We start from the raw sequence: 12797 nt of genomic DNA, 5'->3' as shown, positions 1-12797 counted from the left end.
TCAGTGAAGAGCAGGAGAGGCAAGAAACTTGTTTTGCTTCTCCTGCAGGGTAAAGTGCTGAATCCAGCTTTTTCTGTACTTTGGAGTAGTCCTGGCTTTGCTTCCCTAGTGGGATTTGATACTTCATCACTCAACTGATCTTCTCAGTGCACATGAATCCTGGATAAAGGCAGGGTGAGAATTCAGGCTGTATCCTTATGGACCAAGCAAAACTACTCTCCCATCAATGAGTCCTGTCTCTGTTAGTGAGGGTGGAATTACACATGGTACAGATTAAGACAGAGCTTAGCCTTAAGATATAGTACCCAAACACAAACATTTCTCAAGCTCTGTCCTTCCCTCTCTATTTCTCTGTGATATGATGGGAAACATTTTCCCTCTTGTTCCTAGAGCAGTGGGATGAGCAGTCCAGGGTTTTAGGAGTCCCATCACAACAACAAAATTGCTCTCAAGATGTCAGTATTTCAGGGTCACACTGCTGATGCCAACCTCATGAAGTTTAACCATGACAACAAGTGCACGGTCCTACACCTGGGTCAGAGCAATCCCAGGCACAGCTACAGGTTGGGCAGAGAAGAGTCTCAAATACCCTTTAAACTTATTAGGTTCTACATTCTATAAGGATTTAAAGACAACAGCAGAGTCACCAACGGGGGAACTAAATCCTCTGAAAGCAAGGATGATTTCTGCCCTCTGCACACACCAGGGGAGAGAAATGCTTCCCAGCCTCACAGAATTACTGCACTTACTTCTGGCAAATCCATCACAGCAAGGTGAGACTTCAAAAGACCAGCTCCACACTGCTGATGCAGATAAGTGCAGCTCCATAGACTTCCAGCCCTGAATTACCAGCTCAGGAATTTCAAGCCAAAAATGTTTCAAGGAATCACATTGTTAATTTGGGGATTAAAAAACCCAGACCAAATGTATACATTTTCAGACAGAATTAAAAGCATCCTTGTAAGGAGGATGCAAGCTGCCCTTCTCACTCTGTTTGACTGCTCTGAGATCATGCTCTGTCCATTGGGCCTCCAAAAACCTCAGCAGTGGTGTCTGGAGCAGCAGCACCACCCAACAGATCAAACCATCAGCCCTCTGCTCTGAGAGAGCCCATTTAGGCTGATAAGAAACAAAGCTGCTGGAGGACCAGAACACACTTTGCTGGTGTCCTCTGATGCACACTACAGTCAATGCAAGCCATGGTAGTCTAAGGATGAAAAAGAAGTCAACAGAGCTGACTCCTCTGATGTAAATCTAGACTGAGGGTGATCACAGTCCAACCCTGCACTCACACTGCCCTGCTCATTTAAACCCACATTTACTTTAGATCACAACAGGATCTATTGCAGCTAAACAGGAACATGGGAGGCATGGATGAGGTCCCAACAGTTTTAGGCACTGAACACACAACTACCAACTATTCACAATATGCAGCTTATTTCCTTTCCTTCTTTTATTTAAGCTCACCCTAAACCCTATAATACTTAATAGTAATGCTGTACAATTTTTAAGCAACACTACTATTGTAAACTCCAGCTCATTGAACCATCACAGCTGTACAGCCTTCATTTGTCAGTGTGTTTTATGGTTAAGTGGGTGAATCACAAGGGGGAAATAAAAGAGGAATTGATATCATAGTCCTCTGGGGAGTAAAAAACATACTAAAAAGGGCCATGTTTGTGTGGTTCAGCCCATGTCACAGAAAAAGAGCTCTCAAGAATCACAGCTGTGGTGAACGGTGGGAAAAGTTATTGATCTAAAAGAATTCAGTTTTACTGTAAGGGCTGGTCCTTTTACTTATTTAATAAAGGTCTGGCATCAAATCACTGTGAATTTCAGGATTATCTAATTCCATCTAATCTCATTCAATCACGGATGCTCCAGACTGGAGCAGAAGCAATGCTTGCCCTTTCCTGTCTGCAGGGGCCATCTCCCGTTGCCCTGGCAACCTAGCAAAAGCAGCCTCAACAGGGCCGAGTACCACGGATCACATTCATCTCCAGCTAAAAAGAAAGGATGGGGTTGCAAGGGAGTTTGTGCAATTTGATGGGTAGAGATAGGCAGAACAGCAGCTACCACCGGAGTGGAATCTACTCATAACTCTGAATTATCAAGGCCCCAGAGACTCAGTGATAAATACAAGCTCCTAAGGGTAAGACACTCAGAGGCAGGAAGCCAGCCTGGTAAAGCAATCTGCTTGCCTTCAGAAGCAAGAGGAAGTTTTCTGCTAAGAGGCTGTGGTGATGGAGAGGCCCAAGTTAACTGAACCCATTTATAATCCTGGAGCTGCTTTCTAAACTCCCTGAAGCAATCACACCTCCCAGCACAAGACTGGGAACCAACTACAAGCAAACACACCACTTGGTTGCAGTGTCATAATGAGAAATAGTTCAGAAGATGCATTTTCTACACCAAAGGGCTGCCAAGTGTCTGTTCTGTCACCAAAACCTCTCAAGTTTTCCTGCTTCTTCATTCTCTGGAATCCATTCAGAAAAGTTCTACCTTCCTATCAGTACAAAATAGCAAGTACTGCCCATCATTTTGCATCTTAAGACTTGTTACTCTGAGTTGATTAAATCTTACTATGAAGTCTGTGGGGTTTGGTTTGTTTTTTTCCATTTTAGAAGATGATAAAACAAAAGGCTGCATCAAGGCTCACACTTTTTATGCGAGTGGGCATCAGTTCAGAACTCGCCCTCAGCCTTCAGTCTGCACTGAGGCACAGCTTTAACCTGCTAGAGGGGAGACTGAGATGAGCTCTTAGGCAGAAGTTGTTCCCTGTGAGGGTGCTGAGGCTGGCACAGGGTGCCCAGAGAAGCTGTGGCTGCCCCATCCCTGGCAGTGCTCAAGGCCAGGTTGGACACAGGGGCTTGGAGCAGCTGCTCCAGTGGAAGGGGTCCCTGCCCATGGCAGGGGCTGGAACTGGATGAGCTTTAAGCTCCCTTCCAACCCAAACCACACTGTGATTCTATGATGCTATGATCTCTAGCATGATGTGTAGCAGCACACATGCAGATGAACAACACCTCTTCCTGGCAAGTGCCCCACTGAAAAAAGCAAGGCTAGTTGTGTGAGCCCCATGCCTGATGTGACACAGTGCAGCAGCCATGAGGACAACAGCCTGTACTGACATCCATACACATCACACCAAGGGGATCTGGCTTGTTGGCAAATGCTGCTCCAAGTTTCTTTCCAGCTGAAGATGTAAAAGATTAAGAAAGCCACGTTTGTATATGGACCGAAGCTACCCTGGTATCTTACAATGAGGGATCTGATGTGCAGGACTATCTTCATACAGGTAACAGAGCAAATTCAGGCTTGATGGTATTCCCAGATCCTGTGGCTGTGTATGCATGTGCAAAAGAAAGTGAAATCAGTAAAGGCTGAAAGTTCCACATTGACTAGAGGCAAAAGATATGAGCAAGAAGCATTTTTTGTGTGCTTGGGAATTGCCTCCATCCATCTATCCCCATCCTCAGACATGTTACAAGAAAATCCCCAGTCAGATTGTATTTATGACCCAGGGGAATGTGTCATTTCCTCTCGGTTCTCCCTGGTTTGTTCAAATAACAGAGCCAAAAATAAAAGGCAGGAAATGCATTGCTCCAGCAGTGGAGTTGGTACACGGAGAAGATTCACCCTCACACAAGAGCAGTATGAGAGTAAAGCAGTGGTGCTTAACGTGCCCTCTTTTATCTCACAGCATCAGAATGGTGTGGGTTGGAAAGGACCTTAAAACTCATCTAGGGCCAATAGGAAACTGCTTCTTTATTCTCCTGTTCCGAAAGTGAACCAGAACAAGCAAACTGAAAAGTTCTTCATCTCTGCAAACTCCAACCAGGTGATGGTTTTAAACCTCAGGAAAAGCAAAATGAACCAGTTTATGAGGGAGCTAAATCTGACCCTATAGTCATCTCTGCCACTTAGATCCCATGTTCACTAGAGGCATTTGCCACCAGGCTCCAAATTAGCACCGATCCCTTTGAATAAGGCCAGCAAGTGTGGACACAGACCACTGCAAATTAAAACCAGGTGCGTGTGCCCTGAAGCAGCAGAGACAGCCCTAAGCAGTTTAATGACATCTCTAAATAATTTTGACAGTAAAATTACTTATCCTATATCACCTTTACACTGCCCTTGACACACGACTAACAAGATGATGCTGCTTGCCTGGCTTCTACGCATTTATTTCTCTATGTTTCTTCCCTTTCCTTTCCTCGGACCAGATGATTTTCCAGCTCTGATGGAGTTCAGTGCAGCTCCACAGCAAGCAGCACTGGCTCATCCTGCCTCTGCTGACTTAGTGTGTAAAACTCACCTGGGAGCTGAGGGCTTGGAAACTGACTCTTCCTACAGCTGAGCCCACCAGAGAATGCAATGCCACAGTGCCAGCAATCACAGAATCATGGAATGGTTTGGAAGGGACCTTAAAGCTCATCCAGTTCCTGCCATGGGCAGGGACCCCTTCCACTGGAGCAGCTGCTCCAAGCCCCTGTGTCCAACCTGGCCTTGAACACTGCCAGGGATGGGGCAGCCACAGCTTCTCTGGGCAGGTTGAAGCCATTGCCCTTATGCAGCCTGTCTTGGCTCTTCCGGGGAATCACCACCACACAACTGCAGGATGAGGACACCCCTCCTGCAATCCCAGCAGGAGGGAGTTTGCTCCCTCCAGGCAGAACCCCTCACACATGTCAACCTCAGCAGAAGTAAGTGTTCTTTCACCCTCCTTGGCTGGTTACTCACAAGCACTAACCTGAACTCACAGATGGATTTTCCTCTGCCCTTCTATCATACAAACCCTTTTGCATTCAGTTCCTCATCACTGCTCACTGGAACAGCAGGTATCTCCACTACAGCTCTGATGCCACAGCAAACCTCCCCTACTTGGAACTCCTTAAACCCCCCTGTACAATAACACTACTTTCCTAAGCCATAGCTGCTTACACATCTCTGCTGTTCACTCACAAGGCTGCAATCCAATTAGTATTTTCCTTTCCAGAGGGTATTTAATAATCCACAGAATTAAATCCTTCAGTATTGTGCTGGCACTCTCAGTGCCGCTGATCTGCATTTGTTCTGCCTCTGTAAAATCATAACTACTCATTTTGCTGGTGCAATCCCACCTTCCCAATCCCTGGCAGTGCACATCATGCTATTGCAGTGTGTCCTGCTCCTGAGCTGAGTCTGAGGACCAGTAGGAGTAACTGCCACACTGATTCCCATTCCAAGCTGTCAAATTGTTCCCTGGGAAGTGCTGGATGACCCAAGAGCAGTTGATTTTAGGGATGCTCCTGGGAGAGAAGCAGATGCACACGTGTCCCTGGATTAGAAGCCCTGAATGCTGAGGCTGTGGGCTCAGGCTCAGCATCTCTCCCCAGCCCTGATGGGAGGTGTGAGTCTCTCCCCGTTTGAGAGCACAACATACCTCACCTCCAGCTTCTCTATAAAGGTGATGTCTGTCACATTCTGAACAGACTTTTGTTAAGGATTCAAGTTTAACTTACAAGCCTGCAAAGCAGCACACGCTCCAAAACTGACTTGAGTGAAATCCATTAAAAACCCAAAACAGACCCAGAAAACCCTGACAAACAAACAGAAAAACCCCAACCAACTCAAACCACTCCAACAAAAGCCAACCTAAAATGTGCTGGATTAAAAGCAACAATCCGAATCAGCATGAAACCACAAATAAAAATCAACAGACTGTGCCAAAGACCTTGGGGGGATAACAAAGTTTATAAGTCTGCTTTGCAGAGGGGCTTTTTCCACATTCATATGGCAGCCCCCAGGGACGCCAAGGCAAAGCTATGAAAACAACTCCCTTCACACAAACCCCAAGGTTCTCCAGCTCCAATCTTTAAGGCTACAGCAGCTAAATCTAATCTAGTCAGTTAAAAGCAAAATTTCAGGCTTAATCCTGCCTCTACAGGCAGCCAACTACATTTTCCAGCAGGCAGAGTGCTCTTCTCATAGGAAAGTTCACTTGAAAGACTTATGTCCAGGGTGAGATTCCCCTTTTTGGGCCAGCCTCTGATGGATCCCACAGCTCCACAGCCCAGGGATCTCCCTTCCTTCCCCCATCCCCAGGCAAAGGCATGGAGCAGGCTGATGTCCAGGAGGGCATCACTGGGTTGTGCAGGCAATGTGACTGCAGGCAGAACCCACAGCACAAGGCACAGAACCCCATGCACCAGGGTAGATGTGGAGCTGCCTCCATCCTGCCCCTCTAAGACAGGAAGACAGGAGAAAGCTCACTCCTAGGGCTAAACACCAGAGATCCTGCTGGTTGCTGGCATTGTTTTGAACTTACTTTTCCCAGCCTTGACAAAGTCTTGGATTAATGCCTTAACCTCAGGGGCAGCAAAAGAAAACAACAATGATGACGACGAGAAGCAAAAAGCAGCAGATAAATAGAAGCACATGTAAATAAAACCAAGAGCAAAACACAGCCCCAGTAAGGAAATGAATTTCCACTGCCAGTGACCAAGCTGTGCAGGATCACTGTGTGTGACAAGCAAGGAAGGAGATGGGGCAAAGCCCCCATATTGTGTCATGCTTTCTGTTTGAGTATGGCCATATCATGACAGCTTTCTGAAAACTCACCTTCTCTACCTGTGGCCTGACCCCCACACTGCAACATGGGCTGCCTTTCAGAGACCCCATCCAAGAAAACATGGGAAAAGAGGATGAGGAGCAGCCAGTGCCCGGTTCTAAGGTACTTTCAGAGGCAGCATGTCTAGTATGAAAAACACAGTAGGGGTCACACTGATAAGGGAAACAACTGAGGTATATCCACTGAATGGAAGGCTGTTCCTCTGTTACACTGGATAGGTGATGCTAGACTGCCAATCTAAGGTACTGCTAGCAATGAAGGTTTTAGTGCTGTTCTCAGGACCATTTAGGCTTCTCTTTCCCTCTGGCTAAGACAACCAGAGCCAGTGAGGACACCTCCAACCCCAGCCTGGCGAGTGGAAATGGAGAGACCAGCTGAGTAGCTCTGGAGCACAGGGTACAAAGGCAAAGGAACAGGGATGAGGGCAGCACAGCCACGCTCCAGAAGGGCTCAGCGGGGGCTCTGCAGCAGTGCACACACAGGCACCGCTTCCCCACGCTTCCAGCCCCGGAGCGGCCCCGGGGGCAGCCTCCGGCGCTCGCCCATGCCCGGGGATCCCTCCCGGCTCTGATTGATGGCTGCTGCCGGCCCGGGGGAGGAGGCGCCAGCGGCACCGGCTGCTCCCCTCCGCCTGCAGGAAACCGGCGGCCGGTGGCGGAGCCGGGCCCGGCGCCGGCCGCTGTCTGCAGCTGCAGCAAACGAGCTGCGACGGGCGGCGGGGGCAGCGCCAGCCCCCGCGGGGGGAACGGGGCCGGAGCCGGAGGGGGTCCCTGCACCGGGCTCGGTTTCACTGCGGAGAGCCGGGATGGGAGGACACACACATGGACACGCATAGACACACATGGACACGCATGGACACACGGTTCCGCTCTGGCTCCCTACCCGGATCGGTTTTCCTGGCCTATTCCCGCTGTCCAAGGACTGATTTAGGAGCAGCTCCCCGGCACCATACCCCCATGTGGTAACACAGGAGAACAGGAGCCAGGCACTGCAGGTCCATATATACCTATAAAAAACACTATAAAAAACAAAGTATTTCTACATTTGAGAGGAAACAGCCCTTTGATCCCAGTGGTGCTTGAAGAGGTGATCACTGAACAGCTAAAGATAAACTGTGCTCCATTTTTAACCCTCTTCCTTGGGTAACTGTTTAATGGGTAATCCATGTAGCTGGGAGAAGGCACAAAAACGATTCTGGGTTCAAAATGGGGATATGTCCCTTGGTCAAGTGTGTGTCCTAAGTACAGCACAGAAAATGCAGCCAGCACGAAGAAACAAGAGATATGATAAAAGCTCTCACTGGCATTTGTCCTCACTCTGCAAACTCTGGTATCAACCCTCCTCTAACTCATTTACAAAGACACAGATGTGGTAGGGGGCAAGCACAGATGGGTTTATTTTGCCCTTCCCAAAACTCTTTTCCTCCATCTGAACTTGTCCAGTTCAGTTCATAGAATCACAGAATCCCAGACTGGTTTGTGTTGGAAGGGACCTCAAAGCTCCTCCATCTCCAACCCCTGCCACGGGCAGGGACCCCTTCCACTGGAGCAGCTGCTCCAAGCCCCTGTGTCCAACCTGGCCTTGAGCACTGCCAGGGATGGGGCAGCCACAGCTGCTCTGGGCACCCTGTGCCAGCACCTCAGCACCCTCACAGGGAAGAGCTTCTGCCTCAGAGCTCAGCTCAGTCTCTCCTCTGGCACGTTCAAGCCATTCCCCTTGGCCTGTCCCTACAGGCCTTTATCCAAAGCTCTCTCCAGGTTTCTTGGAGACCCTTTAGGCACTAAGGTCTCCCCTTAAGGAGCTTTCTCTTCTTCAGGCTGAACAAGCCCAACCACTTTTAAAGACACTCGTTTCACATAGAGCTGCCTCCCCATCTGTAGATGCACAACATCCCTGTGCAACCACTGAAAACATGAGGAAAGTGCAGTGTGTCATTGCAGCTACCACCCAATGCAACTTAGCGCACAGAAAGCAACCAGCAGACAGCATCACCTGGCCAGAAACCTCCCAACACCATCAGCATCTGTGGCCTATCCCTTTGGCCTGCAGATAGCTGGTCACCAGCCTCTGATCCATACAACTGGCAACTAAATCACATGCAAAACTCAAACCTGGATAAAGCTCATTTCACCACATCATGCCTTGCTTTATAACTCAGAAAAAGTGCATGTTGGGTCTACCTGGTTTGCTGGGTTTAAATACCATGGTGATGCTTCAGTACAGCAAGTACTTGTAAGCTCACTAGGCAGTGCTTGCTTTGAAATGGACCACTGCTATACAAACAGGAGATTCACATCATACAGGTGGCACCTTCACATTGATTTATGTAACTTGATTATTGCTCTAAGGCCCTTCCCATGTCAATGCTGGCACACACGTGGAAGCCAGGACTGTATTTGTACACAGAAGCATGCAGGCACAGAGACACTAGGCAGGAATAAGTTAAATGCACCATCCTGTCATACAGCATCATAAAGATACTGCAGGAGAGAAGAGATGGCCCATTTGATCCCCAAGAAATGGTTGATTTCAATGGATAACAGCACAGAACTTCCCAGCCACAGCAGTTCCCCAGTGCTACTCACAACGTTTTAAGTCACAGTGGTTATTTCAGACCCAGAGCTGCTTTAGTTCCACAAACCAACAGCGCTGTCGTCCTGGCATTGCATTTATGGCTATTTTTACACCTGATGAACTGGTTTTAATGCCTGCAGTTTGCTATGATTTCAGTAGCTTTTTATTTATATCACTGACATCTTTTTCATGAAGATGCTTTATAGAGATTCTGAAAGTCTCAGGGCAAAGGCAAGACAGCAGAAACCACAAGGAACTCCAAAGTTAGGAAGCAACTGAAAAGCAGTAAGTGATCTATGACATGAATGCTGTAGAAGTCACAAGTGCTGTTTTAAGCTTGTGCCTCTCATCTAAGGAAATTCAACTGTGGCCGTTCTGACTCTATCATAAATTCCCTTTTGCTTTATTCAGCCACTTCCCACCTTGGCACAATCCACTAAAATGAAGGGGTGATGGGGAAGAGGCTGTTGGATGGTTTCTAAGTATCATTTTGGGTGTAGGCAGCTCCCCCTGAACATCAGACAAGGGTACCGGGTGCCGCATCCTCCAGGTCACACTGCTCTGTTGGCAAACTCCTCTTTGCCGGGCTGCGGTGCACATACTCGGTACTGACAGCTCCCAGCCCACATTGATCCCAGTTTCATGATCACAGAAGCAAAGGGATGGCTTTTTAAGGGAAGGAGGCGGAGGAGAGGGAAGATGTCTTAACTAAAGCACATAGTTTAACAATAATCTTACCACTGGAGACGAAATTCGACACCCAGGGCAATCACAGATTGGAGGATGTACCTGTAAGATTCCTTTGGACATAAGAGTCTTCAAACTTTTCCCTAGATGCAGAGATGGAAAAGAAGAAAGACGATCAGAACGTTTGTAAAAGGCTTTAGGGAAGGGGGGGGGGGGGGGGGCACAGCACGCGTCTGCTTCCATGCAAACACCCCTCCCACCGCCGCCTGCCGCCAGCAGCCCCCCCGGCAGCAGCGCCGAGGGGCAGCGCACCCCGCGCTCCGTGCGTGTCGCTCGGTGCTCCTCACTCACCCCGGAGGAACCGGCATCTCCCGGGAGCCCGGCAGGGACCGAGCGGCAGAGAGGGGGGCACCGGCTCTGAGTCACTGCCCTTCCCTCCGCGGCTGACACCTCCTGCGCTCCGCTAACTGCGTGCGGCAGCGGCTGCCCCCCTCCCGCACCCCCGGGTCCCCGCTCTCCACCTGCCGCCAGCACCGGAGCAGCTCCGGGTGCCGGGACTGCGGCGCTGGCTCGGGCTGCGCCGCGGGCGGCAGGGGAGGGAAGGAGGGAGGGAAGGGAGGGAGGGATGGATGGAGGCAGGGCCGGAGCCGTCAGCAGCCGCCGCGGAGGTCCCGCCGCCACCCAGCTGCGGGGAACACCCCCCCCCGCCGCCCCGCCCGCCGCCCCGCCGGGGCCTGTCCTCGCCCGGCCGCTCCCCGCGGCTGTGCCCGCTGCCGGCACCGGCACCGGCGGCTCCTTGCCCCGCTGTGCCCCGTGTCCGAGCGGACAAAGTTCCCTCCGGGAAATAGGAGCATCCTCCCTAACCCTAAACCCCCCCCCCCCGCCCCCCCCCCCCCAGTAACCCCCAACAACTGTTCCATAACCGCTTGGAAAACTTCCTGCGGAGAGCCCGGTACCGGGCACATACGGGAGAGGGGACCCGGGGGAGTCATGGGGACGGGGGACTCCGCGGGGGAACTCATGTCCCGGCTCTCCCCGTGCGAACGGCGGTGGGAGCGGATCCCGTGCGGATCCCGGTGCCGAAGGCCGGGGGTGGGAGGGAGAGAAGGGAAGGGGGGGGACGCCGCGTCCGGGAGCCCCGCACACACCGAGCAGCGCCTTTACCTTTGTGCCTGATGCTGCGCTTCCAGTCCTTGGCTGTCTCCCTGCCGCTGACAAACTGGAACTCGTTAGGGGTGAGCCACTCTCCCCGGTACCGGATGGAGGGTCCTTTGCTCCCCTGGCACAACTTATTGATGTAGAGCAGCGCCTTGTTCTCCCCGCACTCCACCTCGATGCAAGGCTCTCCGTTGTCAAAGAAGGGCTGGAAATCCGGGATGGAGGAAAACCTCTCCAGCATCAGGTCCTCGGGGAGGTGGTGGGGGTGGTGCGGGTGGTGCGGATGGGGGCGGTGGGTCTCATGGAAGCCCAGGTACGCACGGGGGGCAAAGAGCTGGTCGTAAGCCGGCGGGTGCGGGGCCACCACCGGCATGGCAGCGGCGGCCAGAGGGGCGAGATAGTCAGGTAAGGTTTCCATGGGCTGGTTAAAAGCTGCCAGGGCCATCTCCTCCCTGTCAAGTCGCTCCTTCTTGATCGCAGGCATGGTGCAGCCGCGCTCCCCCGTCTCTCCGAAGCACAGTGGCTCTAATGTCTCCGGTTCAACTTGCCCCCGCTCTGGCTGGAGTTGGGATGAAATGCGCCAGCGGCAGCAGCAGCAGCAGCAGCAGCAGCACAAGCACCTTTGGCGCCCGGGTGCCGGAGGTGGCTGGGATCCCCCGGAGCAGCCCGCTAACAAATCTCCTGGGCTGGCTCCCCAACGGAGCTGTCTGGGATCCCTCTCCCACGGAGAGGCGGCTAATGTACCGTAGACCCGGGAGCTGCTGTGTGCCTCGCAGATCAGCCCCTCCGGACCAATACCTGACATCTCGGAGAGGTCTCTGCTGCCGTAGACATTATTTTGGTTAAAAAAAAAAAAAAGAAAAAGGGGGAAAAAAAAGAGCTTATTGATTCCCCCACATCGACCCACCTTCCACCAGGCTGGAGGGTTCCCCGCCGCCCACCCAGCCCCCCTTTTCGCCCTCCTCTCCCCCCCTTCTTCTTCTTCCTTCCTTTAAACTGACACCTGGTTTATTTATTTATATGCAATAATTAAAATGAAACGCTGCGCTCCCGCCGCCTCGCCGCCAGCCCCTCCCCGCCCGTCGCCGCCGGCGCCCGCCGGCCGCAGGGAGCACACGGAGCCGGCTCGGCGCTGCCCGCTGCTCCCGGTGCTCCCGTTTCCCGGACGGGGAAGTTTGCCGGGGGCTGCGCAGCTCCACCTGCGAAGTGCAGCCGCGCCGGGTCCCACCGAAGCTCTATGAGCACACTGGGGTGTGTGTGTGTGTGTGTTTCATTCTCACTCCAGCACATGTTAAACCCGTGTATGTCAGTACGGACACAGGGATGTATCCCGATGCACACGCACGGACACACGGACACGCACTGCACTAAGGCCCCGCCGGCACAGACACAGACAGTTATCGATCGGGGCTCAGAAGTCACCGGGTAGTTCAGACACTGCCCAAACCCGACCGCCGCCGCCGCCGCTTCCCCAACTTGGCCCATTTAAAGAGCGGAGGCGCTTGCGAGCGACGAGCGGCGGCCGAGGGGGTGAGCGACGGGCGGCGGGGACAGCGCCGACGGAGCGGGGAGCAGGGCTCGGGGGCTCCTCCATCTCCGGGGGCTTCCTGCCGGGTGGGTGAACGTCCCAGGGTAACAAATCACAGGGAGGTTTGGGTTAAAGGGACCTTAAACCTCATCCAGTTCCACAGGCAGGGACCCCTTCCACTGGAGCAGCTGCTCCAAGCCCCTGTGTCCAACCTGGCCTTGAGCACTGCCAGGGATG

At 52.0% G+C, this 12797-nt stretch overlaps 1 protein-coding gene across 4 annotated transcripts in view; it reads right to left on the bottom strand.

The window, feature by feature from the left end:
* SAMD11 (sterile alpha motif domain containing 11) overlaps nt 1-11304 on the bottom strand; it is a 104835-nt gene extending 93531 nt beyond the window's left edge. Inside the window, exons 1-2 of one of the 4 annotated variants that reach the window (XM_034068178.1) lie at nt 11039-11304; nt 9926-10017 (exon numbers count right to left, since the gene is read on the bottom strand). In XM_034068178.1, the coding sequence (XP_033924069.1) occupies nt 9926-10017; nt 11039-11273 (327 nt within the window). In that variant the 5' untranslated portion in view covers nt 11274-11304. Of the gene's footprint in view, nt 1-9925; nt 10018-10225; nt 10470-11038 lie in introns of those variants that run through there. The other 3 variants (XM_034068177.1, XM_034068179.1, XM_034068180.1) reach the window with 3 other exon arrangements.
* Between the last annotated feature and the right edge of the window lie 1493 nt (nt 11305-12797).

This window comes from Melopsittacus undulatus, chromosome 12, assembly GCF_012275295.1.
Source record: "Melopsittacus undulatus isolate bMelUnd1 chromosome 12, bMelUnd1.mat.Z, whole genome shotgun sequence".
NCBI classification, from domain to species: domain Eukaryota; kingdom Metazoa; phylum Chordata; class Aves; order Psittaciformes; family Psittaculidae; genus Melopsittacus; species Melopsittacus undulatus.
This window is presented reverse-complemented; position numbering and strand designations above follow the sequence as displayed.